Source organism: Microcebus murinus, chromosome 6, assembly GCF_040939455.1.
Source record: "Microcebus murinus isolate Inina chromosome 6, M.murinus_Inina_mat1.0, whole genome shotgun sequence".
NCBI lineage: Eukaryota > Metazoa > Chordata > Mammalia > Primates > Cheirogaleidae > Microcebus > Microcebus murinus.
This window is the reverse complement of record NC_134109.1, coordinates 26,558,919-26,583,337: the sequence shown is the minus strand read 5'-3', so window position 1 is coordinate 26,583,337 and position 24,419 is coordinate 26,558,919. Positions and strand designations below refer to the sequence as shown.

At 50.5% G+C, this 24,419-nt stretch overlaps 1 protein-coding gene across 4 annotated transcripts in view; it reads left to right on the top strand.

The window, feature by feature from the left end:
* Positions 1–24,419, top strand: part of JDP2 (Jun dimerization protein 2) — a 41,483-nt gene that overhangs the window by 5,767 nt on the left and 11,297 nt on the right. For all 4 annotated transcript variants that reach the window (XM_012742304.2, XM_076003858.1, XM_076003859.1 and 1 more), the window contains one exon: positions 5,243–5,466. In XM_012742304.2, the coding sequence (XP_012597758.1) occupies positions 5,266–5,466 (201 nt within the window). In that variant the 5' untranslated portion in view covers positions 5,243–5,265. The remainder of the gene's footprint in view (positions 1–5,242; positions 5,467–24,419) is intronic.

The following is a 24,419-nucleotide window of genomic DNA, read 5'->3' as shown; positions in this document are numbered from 1 at the left end:
ATTTCACCTCTTGTCATCCCTCCTAAGTCTCTCTTGAAGTGGGTAAATTCCTCCTGGCTCTTAAGTGCTCCTTGCCACCACTGTCACCACCACCACCCCCATTTTTAATGGATCCCTAAATCACATCAAATTGTTTTATTTTTCAAATATCTAAAGTTGCCTTTCAGCCTTAGCTAGTCAGCCAGCTCTTTGCTGTTAATGAGGATCCAATTATGAAAGGCAGCCGCCCTGCGCCTCTGTCTCCTGCCCCCCACCTCAGAGATGTTTAGGATGGCTTCCCGCTGCCGAGTGTCAGCTGTTGTGGTTGCCGAGTTGTCTCCTAGGGAAGGCAGGGTTAAGGGCTTTGTGGTTTGTATCTGAGCACTGAGGGGCTCCCTTGCAGGGGAAGGAACGAAAGAAGATTTCTGCTTCTCCAAACGAAAGCCTTGGAGCCTGGTCCCCTGGGTGAGGCTTGTTACTCGGATGGAGTCACAGGGGAGCAGAAATGGCAAGAATTTGTGGGGCCACTGCTCCGGGGAGGGCACCCCTCCAGGGGGTTCCACAGTAGCAGATAATTCATTGTATTTGGGGATCATTTGTTAGTGTCTCATTTATACCATCTGTATGAAGATAAACAGAAGCTGCAAGCAGACACTGTCATTCCTAGAACAGAGTGGGGTCTGGCTTCCGTCTCCTGGAGATGGCTTAGGCAGGGAAACACGCCGAAGCCTCTGGGGGATTTTTCTTGGGGTCTACTGTGGGAACAAATACCCTGGAGATGGAATGATAGCCTGGCAACGAGCATCTAAGCGTCCAGAGACAGATTTTTATGCCACTTGCAGAATTTTGCTCTGCCGTGAATTTGTAATTTGTCCATTCATTCATTCATTCACTTATTTATTTGGCAAGTATTTATTGATTACCCTTTCTGCGCCAGAAATGGTACTAAGCACTGGGGGCACCTAAGCAACACCCAGCCATGACTGCTGCTGGCCTCTGGAAGTCACCCCTTCACTTTCCAAGCGGCCGCACAGTTAGTTAGGCCCAGGCACAGTTTTTTTCTTGTAATTTAATTAATTAATTATATTTCAGCTTATTATGGGGGTACAAATGTTAAGGTTATATATATTGCCCTTGCCCTCCTCCCCCGTCGAGTCAGAGCTTTAAGCATGACCATCCCCCAGATGGTGTGCATCACACTCATTATGTATGTATATACCCAGCCCCCCTTCCCCCCTCCCACCTGCCCGACACCTGATAAATGTTATTCCTATATGTCCACTTAGGTGTTGATCAGTGAAACTAATTTAGACACCTGCACCCAAATGTTTATAGCAGCACAATCCACCATTGCAAAGTTGTGGAAACAACCCAAGTGCCCATCAATATAAGAGTGGAGTAATAAAATGTGGCATATGCATCCCATGGAGTACTATTCAGCTATAAGAAACAACAGTGATCTAGCACCTCTTGTATTGTCCTGGATAGAGCTGGAACCCATTCTACTAAGTGAAGTATCCCAAGAATGGAAAAATAAGCGCCACATGTACTCACTAGCAAATTGATTTCACTGACCAAGCACAGTTTTGCCCCATAGGAATGGGTTCTTGCACTGGCCCTTTCCTGTTCTCCCTAGAGGAGGGCGGGGGGGACGTGCAGCTCCTTCATGGTGCCCTGGAGCAGCCTCCTGGCCTGGCAGCCTGCGGCCCTCTTTGCATTACAGTCTCGGTTCCAGGACATGGAGAGGGGCTCTCTTGCTGCCCCTGGACTCCAGTCCAGCTCAGGGCCTGGGAGGATCACAGCACATAGAGCACCCCCCATGTGAGAGGTCTCAGGGGCCCTTTCTATGTCTGGGCTCCCACTCAGGCTGCCATGTGTTATTCAGGAAACTTCTTAAACCTGGATCTCTGGTTTAGCCGGGCATGGTGGTATACGCCTGTAGTTCTAGCTCCTCGGGAGGCTGAGGCAAGAGGATTGCCTGAGCCCAGGGGTTTGAGGTTGCAGTGAGCTATGATGATGCCACAGCACTCTAGCTGGGATGACAGAGCAAGACCCCTGGAGGTAGAGGGTCCTCTGTGCAGGAGAATGACCCTCTGCTATGGACTGGTGTCTGAAAGCCCACCATAGAAGCTCATTCCTTCTGCCAAAGACATCAACACCTCTTCCACCCCAGGTGGGGAAACAAAAAGGGCAGAGTGAGAAAGCTTTGGTCCTAACATCCAGGGACCAGGAGTCACCCTGGCTCTGTCCCTCTTTATCTGTGTGATTTTTTTTTTTTTTGAGACAGAGTCTCACTTTGTTGCCTGGGCTAGAGTGCCGAGGCATCAGCCTAGCTCACAGCAACCTCAAACTCCTGGGCTCAAGCAGTCCTGCCTCAGCCTCTCAAGTAGCTGGGACTACAGGTATGCACCACCATGCCCGGCTAATTTTTTCTATATATTTTTAGTTGGCCAATTAATTTCTATTTATAGTAAAGACAGGGTGTCACTCTTGCTAAGGCTGGTTTCGAACTCCTGACCTTGAATAATCCTCCCGGCTCGGCCTCCCAGAGTGCTAGGATTACAGGTGTGAGCCACTTTGCCCAGCCTTTATCTGTGTGATGTTGAGTGGGTCATTTGACCTCTCTGAGCTTCAGTTTTCTCATGTCAAAATGAGGATGTGGTTTGGGTGAGCACAGGGTCTCCCTTAGCTCTAAGACTATAATTCAGTGCGACTGAGTCTCAGATCCTTTTCTGAGAGGGCCCAGGGGACACTGGGTGCTAAGGAGGGGAAGAAGGGATGTGGGGTGGGAAGGAGCAGCTGCGGGGACCAGGTGTGGGAGATGTAGTAGGTGGAACACACGTGAAAGAGCGGGGGGGGGGGGCATGCTGTGCGCGGTGGCTCACGCCTGTAATCCTAGCATTCTAGGAGGGCAAGGTGGGAGGATCGCTTGAGGCCATGAGTTCAGGACCAGCCTGAGCAAGAGTAAGACCCAGTCTCTACATAAAATACAAAAATTAGCCGGACATGGTGGCATGTGCCTGTAGTCCCAGCTACTAGGGAGGCTGAGGCAGGAGGATGGCTTGAGCCCAGGAGTTTGAGGTTGCAGTGAGCTATGATGATGCCACTGCACTCTAGCTGGGGTGACAGAGCAAGACTTGTCTCAAAAAAAAAAAAAAAAAAAAAGAGCCTGGGAACACCACCAAATATAAACTTTGGAGCAAGGCCAGGAGCTATGGGCAGGTGGCTTCCTGGGCACATGCAGCAGGTGTTTTGAGGATGGTAGGTCTGCTGTCCATTACCGTGTACCTTTCTTTAAACAAGTGATGTCCAATGGAACATTTGTGGTTTGCAGGTGCAAATTACTTGCATGCTTCCCCCCTGGGGAGTGCAGAACCTATTGAGAAGTAAACACGGGACTTAGAGAACTGAATTTCACTGTCAAAAGTGAATGGAGATGGAGAAGGTGGTTTGCACTTGTGGCTAAAATAGGCTCACAAATGCCCTTCTCTTGAATGATCTAGACCTGAGAATCTGAATGGAGGCAGGTGGTTGTGAGTCACCCTACAGGGCCACTTCTGCAGGAGGCAGATAGCCCAACAAGAGACACGGGGTCTGACGGACAGCAGATCAATCTCCCGTCTTGCCAAATGCATCTCTCTCTGTGGGGAGAGACAGGTGGAGGTGGAAGGGTAGGCTGAAGATTTTCCATCAGGATTTCCTGGGGCTTTTGAATTTATGATCCTGGGTAGAAAGGTGAGAAGAGGGAGAAATAATTTTCTTTACAGGACTCGAATCCAGGAGCAGTTTTGTACCAAAATGCTACTGAAACGCTGCTTAGAAGCTAAGACTGTGCACATCTGACTTCCGTATTCCTAGGGCCTGCTGGCTCATAGGAAGTGGTCAGTGACCAGGTGGATGGATAGGTAGGAGCCCTTTAGGGGACTAGATGGCTTTATTGGCAGCCCCGCTCTCTTCACTGCCATCTGAGCCTTGAAGTGACCATTTCTTCACTCATGAGCTTCCCCCAGTAAAGGGAAGGAAGAAATAAGGACTCCCTTCGTGTTGACCTAATTGATGGCCTTTTGTGGCCGACTCTGTCTCCCCTTGCAGACCTTTTGGGTCTGGCAGAGCTAGAGTATGTGTTTGCTCTGAGAATGAAGAGATCATGCAGCCGGGCGCGGTGGCTCACGCCTGTAATCCTAGCACTCTAGGAGGCCGAGGCGGGCGGATTGCTCAACGTCAGGAGTTCGAAACCAGCTCTGATCAAGAGCGAGACCCTGTCTCTACTATAAATAGAAAGAAATTAATTGATCAACTAAAAATATATATACAAAAAATTACTCGGGCATGGTGGTGCATGCCTGTAGTCCCAGCTGCTCGGGAGGCTGAGGCAGGAGGATCACTTGAGCCCAGGAGTTTGAGGTTGCTGTGAGCTAGGCTGATGCCACGGCACTCACTCTAGCCTGGGCAACAAAGTGAGACTCTGTCTCAAAAAAAAGACCATGGAGAAATTTTCTGGTACTGGGTTCTACTGGGAAAGCACATGCTAATTAATTCCACCTCCTTTGCCTCAGCCTTTTCCTCATAGATATCAGACACACACACACACACACACACACACACACACTCTCTCTCTCTCTCTCTCTCTCTCTCTCTCTCTCTCTCTCTCTCTCTCATTTTAACTTGGATTTGCTTCATCTCCTATTCAGGTGTCTTAACAAGTATGCAGAATAGGATGTCTGATTTGAGGGGAGGCACCATGCCAGACCAAAAATAGCTCCTTCTCAAACAGGTGCAAAGGTGCTTGAGATTCCGCCATTGTCATTCACTCTCTTTAGGGGCTGTCTGTTGCCAGTTAAGTCCCAGCTCCCCCAGTTTAACCTTGAGGGAGTTATCTTTCTAAGCTGTGGCTTCCACCTCTGTGTAATGGTCTCTGGTCTGGTCTAATGGGGCTGGTGGAAGGATGGCCTGGGTGCCCAGCACTAGCAAATGCTGAGTCAATGCTGCCTATGATTGCGAAGTATGGTCTTTAAAAAAAAAAAATGGAAAACGCTTCTGGCAGTGGCAAAGGACGACCTTGGTGTGGATGAATCGATGAAGTTTTCCTGTGTAACAGGAAGGACTTAAGGGCAGGAAAAGCAACTGTGTGGGGAGGGGATTCGGAGGAACATTAGTGAAGGAAGCAGCAGGTCCTGGCAACGGTGGGGGGGAGGGGCTAAGCCCTCCTGGAGCCTCTACCTGGCTGACTGTGCCTGTCCTACTCTTCTCTCGCCCACTCCAGGCTGGCCTACCTCTCCTCCTGCTATGATGCCTGGGCAGATCCCAGACCCTTCTGTGACAGCGGGCTCTCTGCCAGGGCTCGGCCCCCTGACCGGACTGCCCAGCTCTGCCCTGACCGCAGAGGAGCTGAAATACGCCGATATCCGCAACCTCGGGGCCATGATCGCACCCTTGCACTTCCTGGAGGTGAAACTGGGCAAGAGGCCCCAGCCCGTGAAAAGTGAGGTGAGCAGAGCATCTTACCCCAGGCAGACTCCTGGGGTAGGAGACCTGGGTTAGAGTCCCAGGTCTGGCCCTAAACCCGCCGTGGTACCTTGGCCTTGCTGTTCAAAGCGTGGTCTGAGGACTGGTAGCATCCGTGCCATCCCAAGGCTTGTTAGAAATGGGAAATCTCGGCCCCACCCTAGATCTTCTGGATAAGAATCTGCATTTTAAAAGATCCAGAGGCAATGAAGTTTGAGAAGCACCGGGCTAGGGCAGGATGCTTAACCTGTGTCTGGTTCTTCCAGGGGCAGGGAAGAGTGATATGATAACAGTAATGAATGCTAATGTGTTGGCAGTCTCTCTGGGATGGTGAAAGATCAGGCCAGATAATGGAAATGCACACATGTTTTGAAAAGTATGCAAGGGAATGCCAATATTGGGTTATCTTTAAAAATTGTCATCATTAGTCACATCATGGCCTCCACCCCTCTTGGCCCCTGTCTGCAGCTGAATGAGAGAGCTTGGGAAAAGAGTGGCGTGGACTCCCTTCCTAAGCAGCTGCTGGCATTGTCTGCCTTAGATGGTGGCTTGCAAAGGACCCCCATGTGGAGCAGCCCCTGCTCAGGTCCCCTGCACCTGAAGCTGTCACCAGCCCTTTTCTTGGGGCACTGCTGAGCAACAGAAGTCCCCAGTATGGCAGAGGATGAGTGCAGGGTATGTCCCCAGTCACTTGCCCAGGGCTGGCCATTTGTCCAAAGGCTTCCCCCAGGGAGGCCTGCCAGGCCTGCCGGAGTAGCTGCCACCTGGAAAGGAGAAGGGTCCCACGTCGGGAGGTGAAGAAGGGGCTGATGGGCGGGCAGGGCATGGGAAGCAGCTGAGCACCAGGTGCTTGGTGGCTCTGCCTGGGGGGATCATTCACAGAAGTGTGCCTCAGTGGAGCTCAGAGGGCTGGAGAGAGGGATTCTTGAATGGAGAAGGGAGTCTGGGTACCGACAGGGGAGAGGGGAGAGTTGGGGATATTATGCAACTGGGTCTCAGCTTCCCTTCTCCCCACGAGCACCATAAAAGCTGCAGAGAAGGACTGCTGGGCGCTTGGCTGGGGTGGCATACTGGCCGTTTGCAGGCTGGATCTGGCTCTAACATGTGTTTTGTTTGGCCAGCACAGTGTTTTAAAAGAAACTCAAACCCACATTTCACTCGAAAATGTTGATTAAAAAATTGGAAGATCTGGTCCCACACTGCCCTGTTCCGGCATGGCAATGGCTAAATGGAAAGACAGAGCCACTTCACTTTTTCTTGTCTCCAGTCTGCCACAGGCGCCTATACCTCCCTGTCATTCTTGATCCTGCTCACACTGTTGGCTTTGCTTTTGTTACCATCAGCTGCCTTCCTTTACCTCCACTGCCTGGTCCCTGCTGTGGCCCCCTCTACTCAAGACACCTGCGTTAGGTACATTGTAGGTGCCCACTAAGGACTGTTGATTACGAGATGAGAGTTGACTGTGATTATCTTCTTCTGAATTGATCTTGTAAATCAGCGTGCTGTGGATAGCACTTCCTGGCTTATTTAGCGTCATGGTTTCTTTGTGGAGGACCCTGGTCTTTTGACCCTCTGCGAGTCACCGTCCTAGGCCCATGACTTGAAAGCATCTGTTTCTGGACCGTGCCGCAGGTGTCATTGCCAGTGAGAGCCAGCAGCTAAGCACTTTCACTGCGTGTAAACAGCCAGGTGCCTTGGGTGGGGGTTTGCCCAGCTGGGGTTTGCCTGGGACGCTGAGTTACCACCTCTCTCTGCAAAAGACACCGAAGGAACTTTCCTTTTCTTTGGAAAAGGCCTTTATTTGGGTTGGGTATTTTTACATTTTACAGCCACCCCCAAATTGGTGGCATCTGCCCTGTACCTGCCAGTGACGTGCTGTCCTCACAGGCACCCACAGACGTGCACCATCCAGGCCGTGAAAATAACAAGCCGTTTTTAGGGCATATTTGCATGTCCTCTCCCTCGCTGTCAGACTGCAGTTGTCACGGGGGTGGAGAGGCAGATGGAGAGGCGAGGAAGGAGGATCGTGCTGGCCCGCTCTGCTCTGGGAACCGACCTCCAAATGCTTCCTAAGTCAGACCCGGGATGGGGGGTAGGATCTGATTCTTGGAGCATCTAAAGCCCCAAGGGATGGGGAGAGAAACTTGCAGCTGAAGAACCTGTGTCGCAAAGATGTATTTGCATAGGGCAAACTGCCTTTAGTGGATTTTCATGTCAGCATTTCAGACTGGTGAAAGTTTCTTAAATAATAAGCTACTAGCTCACATTTATTCAACATTTAATAGGTACCAGGCCATGCGCTGAATGCTTAATATGCATGGTCTTGTTTATTCCTTACCCAGTCCTGGTGACCAGCTCACCCCCATATTAAAGAAGAGGCATTCAAGGTCTAGGGAGGAGGTTCAGCCACTCAGGGTTACGCTGCTGGAAAGTGGCAGCACTGGGGCCTGGGTGACAATGACAGTGCCGCTGCTCTAACAGCCGTTTCTCTCTTGTGCTGAGCTAAGCACCAGGCACGGTACTAGGCACGCTTTGTGAAGTACCTCACTTGAACCCTATGAAGTAATTGTTGTTGTCATCGTTATACCCACGTTACAGATGAGGTCTGCAAGGCTTAGAGAGGTCCAAGGTCACTAGCTGGGAAATGAGCCCAGGCAGTCTGACTTCAGAGCCAAAGCTTTAACCATGTGCTGTGCTGCCTCCTTCCCCCACTAGACCCCTTCCAGGCATCTAACCAGAGTTCTGTTAGGCCAAGGAGGCCAGACGAACCTGAACCTGGCCCCAGGCGCTTGATCACTGTGATGGCATGGCCCAGTCAGTGCTGAGGCCTGCAGTTCTACAGCCTCATCGTCTCCCATGCCCCAGAGAGTGCACGGGCCAAGCCACTGTGCAGGCAGCTGTGTCAGGGCTGGCTCAGGGCTGTCCGCCTTGCAGAGGCCAGCAGTCTCCTGGGCCGGGTCCAAATGCACAAAGCAGTTCAGTAAAAGAAAACTGGAGGAATTAAGTTAAACAACAAGTTTTGTGAACTACAAAGTGCTTTGTGTTGCTGTTGTTGTTATTATATAGCTGACTCATAGTGTTAAACTGTTTTGGTGCCGACTGCTTGCCTGCAGTCCATTTGTTCACCTGCTATTTGTTAAGCACCTACTATGTGCTGAGCACTGTGCCAGGCACTGGGAACTGAACTACGGAAAAGTGGACGAAGCCCCACATCTCTTGGAGCCATATACTGTAGTGAGGGCGTCTGGAGGTAAGCAAGTTAATATGTGAAATAAAAGGGCAGGTAGTGTCAGTAATATGAAGAAAAATTAAGTGGAGCAAGGGGTGGACAGTGGCAGGACTGCTCAATTTGATGGTCAGCCAGGGGCTCTGGGGACATCATTTCCTGGTCACGTTAGAGCTGTTGCTTCTTTCTTGCCTGTTCTTTCCTTTCCGTATTCCTTTTCAAGACAGCTTTGCCCTCCGGCTTTCTCGAGAGCTTTCCTTCCTCCCGTTTTCATCCTGCTGTCCCTGTTGGCCTGGAGATCTTGGCCCTTCCTGGCTGCTAGCAGGCTGCTGTGGCTATGGTGGCCACACCCTGCCTGTGGGCCTGGAATGCATTTTCAGCTGGGAGGGGAGGGAGGCCAGAGGCCCCACCCTTGCGCACACACATACACCCACCCAACCCTCACTTAACAAACAACCTGCCAGACGGGACCCCTCACCCTCTGGGCCCTAGAGGGGACTCAAGAATTCAAGGGAGGCTGGACTGGATGACCTCTTAAGAAAGGAGTCAGCCTACAGATGAGTCTTGTTTGGCCCTCGCACTGTGGTTTTCTTTTTCTTTCTTTCTTGTTTTTGTTAAATTGAATAAATCGCTATATTTAAAAGCCGGGAAATATAGACTTTTCTTTTCTTTTCTTTTTTCTTTTCTTTTCTTTTCTTTTCTTTCGTTCTTTTCGTTCTTTCTTGAGACAAGGTCTCTCTCTGTTGCCCCGGCTAGAGTGCAGTGTCATCATCATAGCTGTCATAGCTCACGACAACCTCAAACTCCTGGGCTCAAGCGATCCTCCTGCCTCAGCCTCCCAAGTAGCTGGACGGACTACACGTGCACACGACCACACCTGGCTAATTTTCCTATTTTTTGTAGAGATGGGGTGTCACTCTTGCTCAAGCTGTAGACTTTCTTATTTCTTTTAAAAAACCAGAATATCTAGTCACTCTAGGCCACACCCTCATACGCAGTAAGAGGCTGGGGCTGAGGAGCAGATGCCGTCTGTACTAGCATGCTGTCTTTAGTTCTCCAAAGTCTCCACTGCTCCCTGTTGCCTTACCCCCAGCCCACTTCACAGCGTCTGTGTCACCAGCCTGTGTGTGAGTCTGTGTTCCATATTTAGGTCCCATGGGCATGGACTACATTTCTTTTTACTTCTGCCAAACTCTGTTCAGTGCCTCGCGTGGATCGTACATGTCTAATACTTGCTAGTTGGTTTGAACATTATCAATGGTGTCAACTTGGCAAGTCGCGTAAACCTTCTGTCTCTTGATTGCTGTATCTCTCAATTCCTACCTGCAAGCATTTTTAGTTAGTATTCTATTCCTGAATTTAAATGGCTTCAGGCAGAAAAAAAAAGAACACAATGAAAATCACACCAATCATTCTCAGGCTTGGCTGATCATCAAAACAGCTTGGGAAACTTCTTGAAAACGTAGATTTTCCGACCCTACCCCAGGCTCACGGAATTGGAATCTCCGAGGGTAGAGCCCGGAGAGTCTGTGTAGTTAGTAGGCTCAGAGATTCCCCAGCTGCATTTGGGAACGTAACTCTAAACTGTTTATACCGCTCCTCAGGCTCTTCTGATCCTTGTCAGGGAGCATTCCAAGGCTTCCACCTTGGGGTCAGTGAATACTGCATGCCACCATGGACTGTCCTTTCCAAGGCGGTGCAGTTTCCTGCACATATTCCACCTGGTCACCGGATCCGTGCGCTTGTTATTTTCATCATCCGTGCGCTTAACTGTGGATTTCACACTGGTAATGTTCCGCCTTCTCCAGGACACTCGGAGGACTTTAGAGGGTTTTCACCTTTGGGTGAAGTGTGTATTGGAATCTGTAGACCACAGGGTGGCCTTGGGAGGCATATTTCCTCTCAGCCACAGGTGGTCTTCCCAGAGTTTGTTCGTAACAGACCACGACGTTCATCCATGTTTAGCCTGAGCATGGAGAGTTGCCCCAGAGCAGCTGGTGTGCTGGGTAAATGTTGGCCTAAGCATGCTTGTGTTTTTAGTGATTTGAAACACAAAGGCAGCCCACTGACATTTTTTAGCAAGCCTTGCATAATTGGTTTTTAATTTGTGGCTCTTTGGAATAGCATTGGCCTTCTTCCCCCTGACTCAGATGCTTTTTTGGTCTCATACTTGTTTGGCAGAGAGATCCAATCTGTCCTTTCTTGGAACAGAATCTCCTAACTCATCTTCGAAATCCTTAATTTCCATTTTAGTTCCGTTACTTTGTTAGCACATTTTAAAAAGCTGTTAGGTTTTTCCTTTTTCTTTTTTTTTTTTTAAATGATTAAATTTGAGGGATGATGAGTGATAGTTAAAGGCAGCTATGAGTGTGTTTAACATTGGCCCCTGTGGCATTGAGCCTTAATGGATGCCATAGCCTGAGCATTCACGAGGGTTTCGAAGCTTTTGTTTAAAATCAGAGGTTGGTCACACCCACTGTGGTCCCAGCAGAGGCCCTTGGAGAGGTGGTGGTAAGGATGTGGCTGGATCTGTATGTTCTTAGCAGGAACCAGACACCTCTGAAAAGTTCAGGAAGTCCCAGGGCTGCTTCTTCTATTTTCTGTCTTAGGATGGATGGGGATAATAATAGTGCAGTGTTGCTATGATAATGAAATGAACTAATGCAGGTGAAGGTTTTACATGATGCCTGGCAACTTAATAAGACACACATATGTAACGGTGGGTTGTGGTTCACTTTTCAGATATGTCAGTCATGCAAGTTAGTTTTTATAATTGAATCAGAAACTTGCTTCTTGGGCTTTCATTTCCTTGAGGGTACTTTGTCCTTGGAAATGGTGGTTGGCCTGAGGGTTTGGAGGTGTGTAGGTGTCGTGGGGACAGGGCACCATCCTGGCTTCCTAACCAGAGTGGCTGCTTCCTGGGAAGAGCTCTGTGCTTGGGTTCAAGTTTCTGGGTTCAAAGTCTTGCTGTCCTGCTCATTCCCAATTGACTTTGGGTAAGTCAGCTGAGTTTCCTCATCTGCAAAACGAGGAAACCCAAAGAGTTTCATCGTGAAGAGTAAGTGAGGCACTGGGTGAGAAATGACCTTGACTGCAGGGCAGCATGTGTGTAAATTGCCTTTATGAGGGCCTGAGTGCATTTGTAGCACATCATCTTTCTCACAGCGCTGGCCTTTCCAATGTGTTGAAACTTTGCCCTGGGTTTCAGGGAAGCAAGCAGACCTTCCTGTTTCTGGTTGTTTGTGCAGTTTAGATGCAGCTGGAGTTTCAGTTATCATCAAAAATTATAAATGAGAAGGCTCTTTAACCCTCTGTTTTCCCCTGAGCTGCCTTGTGGACCCCCCCCTCCAATCTTGCTTCCTGTGGTGTTAAGGTCATTGCTGCATTCCCATCAGCCATCAGGTATTTTTTGCAGCACCGTAAAGTAGCCTCTTCAGTCAATGCTGGGCTTCTTACTTTGGTGTCCATAGATCCACTGGCAATATAGACTCAGAGTTGGGAAACTAAGTCCTCTCATGGGTGAGACTCATCTGGCTGAACAACTGTGGAGCCATTGAAGTCTCTCTTTCCTCTACTGTGCCCAAAGGCACAAGGTAACTTGGTCTGAGGTTGGAGCATGGAGATCCAGAAGGACATATGGACGATTCAGGCATGCTACGAAGGTGCTGGGAGTGATGTCCTGGGCCTGCTTTGGGTTTAGCCACCCCTTGAGGTTGTGCACAACCTGCCATGTGCTGGGGCTTATTGTGCTCTGCTCCATGGCTACACGGTCCCTTGTTACTGAGCATAGTAGTGCAAGTGTATGCTCTGGATGACAAACACTTCCACGGTTTGCCTCTATAGTCCTTCTCCCTATCCCCTGTCAAAACCTAAACTTCCACCAATAAAAACCCTTGGCTTTTTGGAAGCTATGTAGCAAAGCAAAATTGCTGCATGAGAATAGTTTGTCTCTGGAGAGGTCACTAGATGTTTGAGCTTTAGCTTCCTCCCTTGTAAGAGTTGGGGAAATAGACCCCTACCTCACACCATATACAAAAATTAACTCAAATGGATCAAAGACCTAAATTTCAGAACTGAAACTATAAGATACTCAGAAGAAAACAGTGATAAATCTTTGTGACTTTGGATAGGCAGTTGTTTCTTAGATATGATACAAAAAACAAGCAACAAAATAAAAAACAGATAAATTAAACATCATCAAAATTAAAAACTTTTGTGCTTCCAAGGACACAAAGTAAAAAGACAACTCACAGAATGAGAACATTTTTACAAGTCATAGATTGGGTAAGGGACTTGTAGCTAGACTACATAAAGAACTATTACAACCATTAATAATAATAAGACAAATAACCCAGTTGAAAAGTGGACAAAGGATCTCAATGCACATTTCTCCAAAGTAAATACATAAATGGCTAAAAAGTGCATGAAAAAATGCTCAACATCATTAGCCATTGAGGAAATGCAAATGGAAACCACAATGAGACACCACTTCACACCCTACTAGGATGACTATAATTTAAAAAGAGAGCTAGGTCAGGTGAGGTGGCTCACACCTGTAATCCTTGCACTCTGGGAGGCCAAGATAGGAGGATTGTTTGAGCCCCAGGGTGACTGAGCAGGACTCTGTCTCAAAAAACAAAACAAAACAAAAAAACAAAGATAATAACAAGTATTGGTGGGGAGGAGGAGAAGTGGTCATTATAAATTGCCTGTAGGAAAGTAAAATGGTGCAGGTACTTTGGAAGACAGTCTGGTAGTTCCTCAAAGGCTAAACATAGATTTACCGTATGACCCAGCAATTCCACTCCTACATATACACCCAACAGAAAGGAAAACACATCCCCACAAAAACTTGTACATGGATGTTTATAGCAGCGTCACTCATGGTGGCCTTGAAGTGAAACAATCCCAATGTCCATCAATTGGTGAATGGATAAATAAAATGTGTTACATCCATACAATGGAGTATGATTTAGCCACAAAATGGAATGAAGCAGTGATATTATACATACATATATATGTAATATGGACAAACCTTGAAAACATTATGCTGAATGAAAGAAGCCAGTCATGAAGGAACACATGTTGTGTGATTCCATTTATATGAAATATCCAGAATAGGCAGATATACAGAGGCAGGAGGTAGAACTAGTACCCTGATTGCCTAGGGGTGGGGAGATGGGAGAAGTAGGGAATGATATCGAAAGGGTACAGGCTTTCTTTTGGGGGTGATGAAAATGTTCCAAAATTGTGATGATAGTTGCACAGCTCTGTGAATATACTAAAAGCTGGTGAATTGTATACTTTATTGGGCAAATTATATGTGTGAATTATATCTCGATGAGCTATTTTAGAAACGGGGAAGAATAGTATATGCCTCGCAGAGGTATGGGGAGGACGCCAAGGGATCCTGTATGCAGATTGCTCGGCGTGTAGCAGCGCTCCAGAATTAGGAGCATGGTTATTAAAACCCCATTTCAGGGCAGCAGCAGTGAAGAAGCCAGCGTCTGGTTAGGGACACTTTTCCTCTTCCCTTGTTATTGCTAGTTGCCATCCAGAAGCAGAGAGAGCCTTCTGACAGGACTTCATACAGAACTCGAAAGGAGTTCTGTATGAACATGTTATAGCACAGTGATTTCTGACTCTGGCTACTGATTAGCATTCCCTGGAAAGCTTTTCAGAAAACACCGATTCTCAGTGTGGGCAATAGCGAGACTCTGTCCTTACAAAAAATAAGGAAAATTAGCTGGGCGTGGTGGCTTGCTCCTGCAGTCCCAGCTACTCGGGAGGCTGAGGCAGGAGGATCATTTGAGCTCAGGAGTTTGAGGCCATGGAGCAATGAGCTATGATGACACACTGCACTCTAGCCCGGGCAAAAGAGTGAGACTTTGTCTCAAAGAAAAAATAAAGATACCAATTCTGATTTAATTGGTCTGGGTGCTGGTGCTTGCAGGTCGCTCTAACCCTCAGCCATTGGCTAAAACTCTTGGTACAGTAGACACCAGCCCAGGTCTTTGAAGGAATGAGGACATCTGAGTTCAGGACAGAATGCTTATATGAGCAATGTACTTTATGGTTTGCAAATGTCTTTTGTAGACATCACCTCCCCTGATTTGTTCCAACAACCCCTATGAGGTAGGTGTTATTAGTACCATTAGTTGTTAGGAAACTGACACTGAGTCACTTGCCAAGGTCTCATTTTTAAAGCATACTTAGATTTATTCTATTACAAAAGGCAAGATCTACACACATGTTCATACCTTTACTTATCAAATCTAACACCTCCGAGAGCACTGCCAAGGTGACATCTGGTGCCAGGTTATTCTATTTTGCATGAACTTCAGAACAAAGCTCTTTCTGCTACTTCTCCTTAACTGCTGAATGTCCTGAGAGTGCAAGGCAAGCATTATCTATCTACCTATCTATCTATCACCTACCTATCTAGCGTTTGTAACTAACGACTGATCTGCACATGCAAGGAAAACAAAGGACAGGAATAATTTGGATGCTGAGGCTATCAGAAACCTTCAACTGTCCCACAAAAGCTCGGAGTAAAGGTTTTGCATCCGCTAACACACATCTTACTGTTCTCCTTGCATGACTATAATAAGTATGTGATGCAAATTGTAAATCCTTGGATAAAATGCATAACGCCTTTATCTATTTAGTATTTCGCGGTATCATTTGAACAAGAAGCCTCTGCTGCTGAAACCAGCCTGAAACCCACTGGTTTATGTCAGCTCTACACAAAGTGGGGTCTGCAGACCAGCACACCAGCATCTGGGAGCTTGTTAGAAGTGCGGATTCTTGGGTTTTACCCTAAACATACTGAACCACACGCTCCAGAGGGTGGAGTCCAGAAATCCATGATGCAATAAGCCTTCTAAGGGACTCTGATGCTCCACGCATGTTTAGATAACCCCAATGCTCCTTCCAGCCCTGACTGGCAATGATTCTATCTTGAGGATCTAACGGATCTAAAACCACATTTTTCCTGGATAGATCCACCTGCCTTGGGTGTTCATTAGTGCCTGTGGTCCCTGAATCTGTGTAAGGCAGGTGTTGTTCTTTGAGCCAGCAAACACCTTAGCATTTCCAAACCGGTTATTTCCATGTCTTAATATACTCAGCGTTGCTAGTGTTCGCGCCCTAAGGGACTCCTCAATGAATTAAGCTGGGGAGCTTGTCAGTCCACTGGCCCCTTTATTGTTGTAGAAGACAGAATCAGAGAAGCTGCTCTGATGCCCAAGGAACCCTCGCTTGCTGTTGCAGACCTGGAGTTCTCTGCAATTCCGGTCTGAGATAAGGGCGGCCCCTCCGCAGCCCTGGCCAGGGGAACTCTCTGCCCACCTCACCTGCCACGGTGTGGCGCAGCCTCCTTACCTGCTCTCTGGACTGTAATTACATCTCTTTCCTTACATCCATCACTCACAGTAGAATCACCCCTCCATCTTCCAGGCCAGGTACTCCTGGCTGTGAACTGGTCTGGCCCTGTCACCTCGGTGGGATTGACATTAGCTGGCGTTCAGTACCCTCTGTAGAGAGTCGCTGTTCTGCGGGGTGATTTGCCTGTTATCTGTGCTTTCTGCCTGAAAGAAATTGGCTAAAATCCGTGTTCTAGCCACACACCCTGCATACAGATTAAACGGAACTGCCTTGGTGGAGAATAATTAAACCAAGGACCTTGTTTTTCACCTTCATGATGAAAGACAAATGACTTCCAAAGGCTTTAATCAGATGGCTCTTGAAATGTTCTTCGACTTTGGCCAACTCGGGACTTTCAGAACAGCCTTGTTCATAAATATTCTGTGCCACTACCGCATTTTCATTTAATTGTAGATAGAGTCATTTCGCAGGAGTTCTTGTCTCCATTTTTGATCCAGTGTAATCAAGGCATATTACGCCATTTGTTGTCGTTAAAGAATCAGTTTCAGCTGTATTATTAACTCTTTAAGAAGAAGATGGATTTTTCCCTGCCAGATGCATTCTGCCTCTTACCAGTCTTTTGGGGGTGGTAGGAGTCTTATGGGGGCCACTATTTCTCCCCTTTTATCATCTTTTGAAGTGACTGTCAATTGGACAAGAAAACAGATTGATTGCCTAGTGAGAAACCAAATCCCACTAAACCATAAATATGAAACGGTCCTGAAATAGACATATTTCAGCAAAAGCCATCATTCCCCAAATAGCTCTTCTCCAGCGAAAGGGTTTCCCAGCAATCATCGTGTCGTTTTTTTCTTCCATGTTAGGTTTTCTGCCTGAGCCAAGGTGATTTTTCCCGTGTCTCCTGGGCTCTTTCTCAATGTTTGCTCTTTCCTTCACAGGACTGTCCCCAAATGGGTGTCGCCCTGTCTAGCCGGATTTTTTAGGCTTTGTTCCGAACACAATGCTGTCTTTTCTCAGCAGTGGAATGGGCCACTGCTTTTGTAGAGAAGGGCCCTTCCCTATTCTGGTCGTATAAACCAGCCCCACGCCCCAGCAGCCTGTTGCTTTGTGGGTTCTTTTAACATAGAAGGTTTTTACTATGAGCAAGGGGAGCAGGGAGGGCCATGGTCAGAGATACGCTCCATCTCACCAAGATACGAGGAGACAGACGTCAGTTTGGATGGGTCCACCTGTGGACTCTGATGCCCGACAAAGACCACAGGTTGCCGGGCTTCCGGTTCATAAAGAAGTCGTCCCTGCCTCTCTTCCCAGAAAGCAGGGGCATTCTGGCAGACTTAATCCCTCTCTCTGACCTTGAGTTCCTGGGCTGAGGGTGCAGCGGGGATCAAGGCTCTCTGGGGGTCTTCTGGGGTGCAGAACCTCAGGTTGTCAGTTAACAGCCCTGCTCCCTGCGCAGTTTCCTGCAGATGCTCAGCGCGCTGAGCAATCGCTCATCCACCCACGCCCCCAGCCGTGAGCGCCGAGTGACTCATCTTGGCAGGTGGAGCCCTTGCCTCTGCCAGCTCTTGCTCCGAGCCTTCACCTGGTGGTTGGCAGAGCTGCCTCGAGGGAGCATGGCGTCCAGTGTGTGGGTTTGTCCATAGGTGCACTTGTTTAATCACTTCCTGGCATTGGGGGCAGCTGGAGTAGAATGGAAAGAGCACTGGACAGGGACTCGGGAGTCCTGGGTTCTCGTCCAGGTCACCAGCTCTGTGCATCAGACCTCCCTTCCTCCCTTTAGCAAACATTTCTTGAACGCTCCTGATTGCCACAAACCCTGCAAAGTGCTGAGCACACAAAAGCCAACAGGACACGGGCTGTGCCCTCATGGAACTCACAGCTGAGTGGAGGAGTCGGAAACTGAGGATAGAATACAACACAGTGGGGGCAAGGGAAAGCTCAGAGTTCCATGGGAGCACAGAGCAGGGGGACACCTCCTCAGCCTAGAGGGCATGAGAATCAGGGAGGGCTTCCTGTGGGAGGTGACGCTCAGCTGAGTGTACAGGACACATGAGAAGTGAGCCGAGGGCACGGCAGGGCGAGGGCGTGCAGGCCAGGGAAGTGTTTGTACAGGAGCTCAGTGTTTCAGGAGCACAGTGTGAAGGAATGGAAGGGGAATGGGATGGAAGGAGGTAGGACCGCTGCGAGCAGGGTCGAGTCACAGCAACCTTGTTTGACATAAGGAGCTCGGGCTTCATCCTGACGGGGAGGAGGCCAGTAACCGGATCAGATCTGTGTTTTAGGAAGAGTCCGTTCAGTGGCTGGGATGGGGGATGACGGTGCAGGATCGGGGGCCTCCTGGGAGGCTAGGGCGGTGATCCAGGAGAAAGAAGGCCCTGAGGAGTGGTTGTGGCATGGACAGCGGGGAGACTTGGGATGTAGAATTGGGTGGCCCATGTGATGACACTGGGAGATAGTGAGGGGGACGGGGAGGGGCGTCCTGAGTCTCCAGCTCCAGGGAAGAAGTGGAGAATAGAGATGAAGTAACCAATGGAGGGTAAAGACTTTGAGGTGCTGAGGAACATCCACATTGAGCGTCCAGCTGGTGGTTGGGTGCTTGGGCCTGAAAATCAAGATTTGGTAGGCACCCAGTGTATAGACGGTGGCTGAACGACATGAAAGATATAACAATGAAGATCTGTAGGGAGTGCATGCAGAGTGAGAAGAGTAGCAGGCCAAGGGTAGGGCCTGGAAGACATCAACCTAGAAGGGATGGGAAGAGGATCAGAGGCAAGAGACTGCAAAGGCGAGGTCAGAGGACAGACAGGTGTGGCACAGTGGGCCCAAGGTGCAGAGAATTGAGGAAAGAGAGGTGATGCACAAGCAGGCAGAGCCAGGAGGCCCAGGAGCATGAACTGAGCAGCGTCCTTCAGACTTGTCTGTGAGGACCCAGTCCCTGCCCTCACTTGTGAGCCTTGGATCAGGCCATTTCCTTCCCTGGGCCTCAGTTTCCTCGCCTGTAAAATCTAGGCATTGGCTTGGGTGCTTCCCAAAAGCCCCTTTCTAGCACTAAGAGCCGTGAAAGCAAATACTTCTTTTTCTTTTTGAGACAGAGTCTCACTCTCTTGCCTAGGCTAGAGTGTTGTGGCGTCAGCCTAGCAACCTCAGACTCCTGGGCTCAAGCAATCCTCCTGCCTCAGCCTCCTGGGTAGCTGGGACTACAGGCATGCGCTGCCATCCCCGGCTACTTTTTCTATTTTTTAGTTGTTTGGCTAATTTCTTTCTATTTTTAGTAGAGACGGGGTCTCACTCTTGCTCAGGCTGGTCTCGAACTCCTGAGCTCAAGCGATCCTCCCGCCTCGGCCTCCCAGAGTGTTAGGATTACAGGCGTGAGCCACCGCGCCAGGCCAAGCAGAGACTTCTTAAAAGGATGTGGGATTCGTCCTTCCTACATCTCGCTCCATGTCCCCTTGGTCAAGCCAACACTGCCCTTGAAGGCTGGATGAAGGAAAACCAGGGAAGTCAGAGCCTGCAGGGACTTTGGAGAGGCAGCCTGGTGTCAGGAGTCAAACCTCTGCCTTTTGGCAGCTCGGCAGCCTGGGGCAGGCACTTCACCTCGCAGAGCCTCAGTTTTCTCACCTGTAAAATGAGCCACCTGGCAGATATGTTAGTGAGGTGGAAGCTGTTACGTTGATTAAAGATGAGCCACAGGGGCCAAGGGGTGAACCAATCTGCCGAAGGTCATCAAGGTCACAGACTGGAACTCAGACCTCTGAGGACAAACCCTGCTGGGGTCTGTCACCAGAGGTCATAAATCAGCAGCCCGTGGGCTGCGCAGATGTGTTTTGTTTGGCTCCCGCGGTGTTCCTTTCAAAATGGAATTAGTTGCCAATGTTAAAATTTGGGAGATTTTACTTTAAAATTTCGTATTTTCAATTCGTCTTGAAAACTTGGAAGATTCGGCAAGGCAAGCGGAGGCCGCATCACACTGGGGGTGGCTGGGGTGCCCCTCCTGTGCGGGGAGGGGCGGCACAGCCCGGTCCAGCCCTCTTCCTTTTCTACTGGCTAGTTACCTGCTGGGGCCCCTAGAGGTGACTTGAGTTTGCAAGCCCAGCCTTAGACTGACCATTTGTCCCTGCCCACGGTTCACGGAAGCAGCCCGTACTTCACTGCGGCCCAGCTGAGGTCCAGTCCTGGGCCATTGAGTGGGAAGGTGGGAGAGTCAGGAGGGCAGAGTTTCCACCAGCGCAGCCCCAGGGGAGAGGCTGGCCGGGAGGCCTGGCCCCTGCAGACTGCCAGGTCAGCTGGGGTGTTGGCTGAGGGCCCCTGGGGTTTCCTCCTTCCTCCCCAGTGGAGCAGGAGGCGGCAGGGGCTGAGGTCTTGCCCCTGGGCTGCCCTGCTTCGAAGATGGGGGTGGGGGGACAGGGAGGGGCCACAGCCCCTGGCTCAGTGCAGCCCTGTTTGGGAGGGGGAATGTCTGGTATGTTTGGTATTTGGGTGTTTACTTCCCAGGGTGCTCCGGGCCCCTGGTGTTGAAATGTGGCTCCTCCACCCAGGGGGGCCCTGGTGGGCCTGGCCGGGCTGTTACTCCAGGCCTGCTCCCCGACAACTCAGCGTGGCCTGAGGCACCCTCACCCTGTTGCTGCCTCTCCCAGGTCTCCTTCCCGTGCCACATTCTGCCCGGGAGGAGGCTAGTGTGCTGCTGCCATCCACAGCGCCACCTCCGCCTCCCCCGGGCAGGCAGCCGGGAGGCTGGTGGTTACAGAACCTTCCTGTGTTCTGTACCCGAACAGTGCTCCTTACAGCCCTGTGCTCTGGACCCGAACTCAGTGCTCCTTACAGCCCTGTGCGGCAGGGCTCCACGCCTTCCTCGTACAGGTAAGCACTGGAGGCTCGGAGAGGCCAAGTGACTTGCCCAGGAGCACACAGCCGGCCTGTAGCAGAGCTTCGGGAGAACTCGGGCCCTGCTGACCCTGATGCGTGCGTCTCGGATTAGCCTGCTTCCCTCTGCCCATGTGACGACTCCCAGAGTGAGATGAAGCCCTTCATACTTTGCTACTCCGATGAGTGCCGGGAGTTTGAGTTTTTCCTCTGTTTCTGCTTGCCGCCTGCTTTATCGCCCTTTTCCCTCACCGCTTCGTCCCCGTGAGAGTTTCTGCATTTTCAGTGCCTTGGGTTCAAAGTGTCATTTCTCTTTCTCATTCTTTATCTTCCTGAGTCCCGTAAGATATATTTTTGAAAATGCTTATGAACAGTTAGAATTCAACATCACATCTGGGCTGCTAGTGCCACTGTGAGAAAGCTGTGTGGCCGCAGACGGGACCTGTCCTTTAAACCTGTTCATGCTCATCGTGCAAAGACAAGCAAAATGGCCGTTGCCCTGAGAGTTGGAAGCTTCTGCCGCTGCTTTGTGTTCCCATCACCAGGATGTAGCTGAAAAGACTGGGGGCCTTGGTCCCACATGTGGGGGACACCTGCAAACCACTCGGCCCTTGAAGAGCAGGAGGCCTTCAGGCCCTGGGGCCAATACACCTGGGTTCCATTTCAGAGCTGCCACTGAGCATCCTAGCGGCCTTGGTAGCCTTAGTTCTTCATCTGCAGAAGTTGGGGGCCAATGGAGCTGTCCCAGGTGGCCACTGAGACGGCGAATAACTATGGTTGATTTAATTAATCCACACGTTCTGTGCTGTGCCCAGCTCCGGTGGCTGGGTGATAGCAGTGAAGGAGACACTGACATAAATAGGTTAAGTATGGGTGGATCAACTGACATTCTCAGGGGAGACTGACAACAGTCAGACACACACATGGAAAAGGCAAATGAAAGGACCTTGAAGGAAATAAACAGAAATGATGTGGGGGGCTTTCTTTTCGTTTGGGGTTGCCAGCGAAGGTGTCCACGAGAAGTCCCAGCAGAGGGAACAGGGAAGAATGTGGCATTTTGGGGAAGAGGAAGGAGGGCCTATTGTTGGAGTTGGGGGTAGAGGAGAGCAGTGCGGTCAAGGTCAGAGAGGCAGGTGGGGCCAGGCTGCTTGGCCCTGCAGGCCACGTGGAGGAACCCGGAGTTTGTTCCATAAGTGATGGAAGTCGTTGGAAGGATTTAAGCAGAGGAGCTGACTTGCATTTTAGCGAGGGAGAGTCGTCCAGTGCGGAGGCGGCGAGGGCCTGGGCCAGGGTGGAGGCGGCCGAGATGGAGAAGTGCGAGTGGATCATCACGGCCCGCTGCTAAAGGGACTGTGTGAGCCTGCACAGCCTCCAGTGCAGACTCACTGTGCACACGACCAATCCCTCTGGACTCCTATAACATGCAGATTCTGACGCGGTGGGTCTGGGGCGGGGTTCAAGATCCTGCATTTCTAACAAGTGCTCAGGGCAGGCTGATACCGCGGCCCGCAGACCACACGTTGTGTTCCGCTGCCAAAGACCACAGCTCCTGTCTGGTGACCCTCTCCCATGGCAAACGACAGCTGTCCCCAAGTTCTAATAATCACTCCTGCCCCCAGCCCCTTTAGGCCTGGGGTGCTAGTGACCCCTCACTGCTGCCGGTCTGGGGCTGCCTAAACTCTGTCCACCCCTCTAAATAGTTCCGTCATTAAAATCTCTTTAGGGACCCCTTTGAGTGAGCCATCTGTTTCCTGCCAGGCCTCCCGAGCCAGGGGATCCGACAACCACACAGAGGCGGCTCACCTCTGTTTGGTTTCTTTGGCTGCCACATAAGGACCCTTCTGCATCCAGGCTTTGCACTCCCCCCGTGGTTCTAGAAGCATCGCTCTGGGTAGGGTTTCTCCCCTGCGTCACTGGGGGCCATCTTCGACTCCTTGTTATCCCCCGACACCACCAGGCTTTACAAGGGTGGGACCTTGGTGTCCTGGGCGCTTCAGTGTCAAGTGGCCGGAAGCTTCTCAAACTCCCTCCAGGCCAATGCAGGAATTTTCAGGGCAGATTCGGGGGTGTCCATCGTGCACCCTAAGGACAGGGAGCATAGGCAGGTCTCACGGGATGGATTCAAGAGGACCAAGACAGTTTCTTTCTGTGTGTACCTTCTGTTTGTCCACTGTGTGCCCCTCTGTCTAGGCCGCCAGCCTCTGTCCCTGTCTGTGTGTTTATCTCTGTGTCTCGCCCTCTTTCTGTCTCTCTCCACCCGTCTTTGTCTCTCTATGGTCTGTTTCTCTGTCTCTATCTCTGTCTGGAGCTCTCTTTCTCAGGACCTGGGTGAGGTGCCCAGTGCATGCCATTGAAGGAGACACTCCCCCTTGGGTACCCTGGGGACCTCGCCTGCATTAGCCTGGTCCAGGCCCGTCTTTTCTCTCTGTCACCCCTTCCCTCTTTGTCTCCCTGTTTCTTTGTCTCTTCGACGCCCTCATAGAGCAGAGTGGTTGTTTCTCTCTTGCCACAGGTCTCGGTCCCTGCTTATTTCTGTACTTCAGGGGCCTGACCTTTCGCCTTCCGGGCACACGGCTGAAGTCAGTTGCCACCCTGCATGTTCCCCAGCCCGGCACGTGGCATCTCTGAGTCCACTTTTAAGTCCCAGGAGTGGGAATATCGCCCAGCTTTGGCTCAGCCAACCATACTGGCGCAGTCGGCTGTGGCCGGGGGCTCGGCTCCCCCAGTGGGGCTGGGCCACACAGGCCCGCTTGCTCCCTCCACCCAGGCTGCAGTGTGGCACACGGGCACCCTCAGCCTTGCCCTGGGGCTGCCTGGGCATTGGGGGAAACTGAGTTCCAGAACACGGAGGGATACGTTCCCCTCCCACCCCCTCGTCCCGTCTCCTCGTTCTTTAAATGCGCCGAGCGTCTCGCTGCTCCTCCCCAAACGTCCTGGTTCCTCCAGCTGTATCTGCAGAAAAGGAGTCAGCTCCCATTTTGGGGTTCCGGTTTCAGAAGTTGGAGTCGCATGTGGTGATAACACTCCGCTGTCTTTCACCCGGCCGTGGCCAAATGCTCTAGAGAATTCAAGAGGCGTCAGGAAGGAGGAGGCAGCAGCCTTGACTCTGGGGACGAAAGAAGAGCCTGGAAGAGGGCAGGGAGTCTCCACATGGCCCCAGTTGAGGGGTGCGGATCTCAGCGCGGCCCCAGTTAGCCGGGGAGATGGAGAAGGCGGAGAGGCCTGCCGCACTCCAGGCTTGTTTCTGGCTGGGCCTCAGCAACTGTTTTCTTCATCTCTGGGCAGCTCTTAAATTAGCGGCAAGACGATTTAGGGAGGACAGGGCAGTGTCAGCAGGGAAGGTGTGGGGATGGGGCTCTGGGCCACGCCTTGCCTGACTGGGAGACATCGCAAAGGTGGGGCCTGGGCGCAGGAGAGGCCTGGGGACAGGCTTGGAAGCTGGTGGTGGCCGTGGAACTGGGGG